Source organism: Vollenhovia emeryi, unplaced genomic scaffold, assembly GCF_000949405.1.
Source record: "Vollenhovia emeryi isolate VEMERY1.0 unplaced genomic scaffold, V.emery_V1.0 DF945367.1, whole genome shotgun sequence".
NCBI lineage: Eukaryota > Metazoa > Arthropoda > Insecta > Hymenoptera > Formicidae > Vollenhovia > Vollenhovia emeryi.
The window spans coordinates 1-2,201 of NW_011960999.1; the positions used below are offsets into that span (position 1 = coordinate 1).

The window sequence follows — 2,201 nt, forward strand, 5'->3', positions numbered from 1 at the left end:
ATATATGTTTGCGCCGTTTTTACGTCGACGCCGGTTATCTCGTTCCCGTCCAGTAGCGAGGGAACGAGCCAGGAATATCGCGGGAAGAACCACACCGTTTCTCTGATGGAAATCTTTTATTACGGGAACCGCTCTCTTACACGTACCGCACGGGAGGCAAGCGCCGTACAACTCTCTCTCCTTTTTCCCACACACACACTAGAAGACACTTCGCTAGCTCGATTTCACTCTTCCGCTCGCTACGCCCCCTGCCGGCCTACCTCAAATGCTCTTTTCATGGCGGCCTCGCCTACCGCCGCTCTTACTAATATAATTCGGGCCTAACATGCCGCCCGCCTTGACAAACGTTACACGTTTTCAATATATAAAAAAAACAATCTGCTTTGGTAACTTGTAGGATTTCGCTTAACATAGTCAGCGCTCGCATTCACCAATTCTTAAAAGAAAATTAAACAATACAAAAAAACAACCAAAACCATTGACAAACGCATCTTACAACTAATTTTACTTAATAAACGCAATATTTAACATCGGTGCAAAGTTATAATCCCGACAATCTTTAATCGCATGGAATCGGCGCTATCTTTACTGCGGGTCGCTTGTAGCTCCCCTTTGCCGTCCGCAAAGTTACCGCGCGCACCAACCCGTCCGCCCCTGGATGCACCTCTAGTATTCTCGCCATTGTCCATTTGAAAGGCATGGTCTCATCTTCTTTTAACATTACCAGTCGCCCCTTCAGCAACTCGTCCGGCTTCAGAGTCTTCCATTTAAAGCGTTGTTGACACGTGGCTAAGTATTCCGTCTGCCAACGTGACCAAAATCTCTGACGGAGGAGTTCCACATGCTGCCACCTAGACAACTTGGAAATCGGTGTCTCCTGCAGGTCAGGTTCCGGTAGCGATGCCATTGCGCTGCCTATCAGGAAGTGCGCTGGTGTTAAGGCGTCCAGATCTCGAGGGTCATCCGATAATGGTGTTATAGGCCTTGAATTCATCATAGCCTCAACTTGACTCAGAACCGTTATCATTTCCGTTACCGTGAGCGAAGCGCTTCCGATAGTCCGCTTCAAGTGTCGTTTCAATGTCTTGACCGCAGCCTCCCACAGGCCTCCAAAGTGCGGAGCCCTAGCAGGAATGAAGTGCCATTTTATCCCGTTCTTGGCGCAATGCCCGTGGAGTTTCTCCAAACACTGGGAATCCCTGAGCACTCGCTGGATCTCCCGCTCAGCGCCTACGAAGTTTTTTCCATTATCCGAGTAGACGTCCGAAGGCAATCCTCTCCTCGCCGTGAATCTCTTCAATGAACCCAGGAATGCGTCCGTTGTCATATCGTCCACTAGCTCTATGTGAACCGCCTTGGTGGCCATGCACGCATACACGGCCACGTAAGCCTTGTATTGTCTGCTGTTCCGTCGAACGCGATCTCTCACCATGAACGGACCACAGTAGTCGACTCCCACCCTTGAAAAGGGTCTCGATTCTTGTACCCGCGCCTCCGGAAGCCGTCCCATTAATTGCTGACACGGGACCGGATTGGCCTTGCGGCACACGACGCAGTTCCTCACGAGTTTCTTGACTATGCTTCTTCCAGCTATCGGCCAGAATTCGCACCTTACTGCTGCTAAGGTGGTAGCAGGCCCGGCGTGGGCCATCTCACAATGTCTTTCCGTTATGACCAGCTTGGTGAAATGATGATCTGCAGGAATCACCAAAGGATGCTTGGCGTCCTCGGCTAATGATGATTGGTGCAGTCTTCCGCCCACCCTCATCATTCCTTCTTCGTCCAGATAGGGTCTCAAGGTGATTAGCTTGGAGCTCCTCGGAATCTCCTGACCATTGCTTAGTTTCTTCACTTCGTCCTTCCACGCTAGCAATTGCACAACCTTCACTATCACATTCCGCGCCACTCTCATCTCCTCCGCGGTTACATATCTTTCACTATAAGAAATATTTAGCTTCTTAAATTTACCTACAAATCTTAACATATAAGCTATCACGCGTAACAATTTAAAGTACGAGGAAAATCTAATAAAATCTATCGCTGAGTTATCGACTAGACTTATTGCTATTAGCGCTTTCTTGCGCTCTTCAGGTACCGAATCCAGCTCCACATCAAGGCCATCAGTTTTCGCAAAGTCATTTTTCACTTTCAACCAACGCGGTCCTTCCCACCATATCGCTGAATTGTTCAACTGCGCCGGC

The 2,201-nt window shown here is 49.1% G+C and overlaps 1 protein-coding gene across 1 annotated transcript; it reads right to left on the reverse strand.

Annotated features, from left to right (window-relative positions):
* Positions 1–559: 559 nt before the first annotated feature.
* On the reverse strand, positions 560–1,912 carry LOC105561401. The gene has a single exon (XM_012011352.1). It carries the CDS (start codon positions 1,910–1,912, stop codon positions 560–562), a length of 1,353 nt encoding a protein of 450 aa, XP_011866742.1.
* Between the last annotated feature and the right edge of the window lie 289 nt (positions 1,913–2,201).

Coding starts and splice junctions, on each gene's coding strand:
- LOC105561401 (XM_012011352.1), bottom strand. CDS start 1,912: ATGAGAGTGGCGCGGAATGTGATAGTGAAGGTTGTGCAATTGCTAGCG.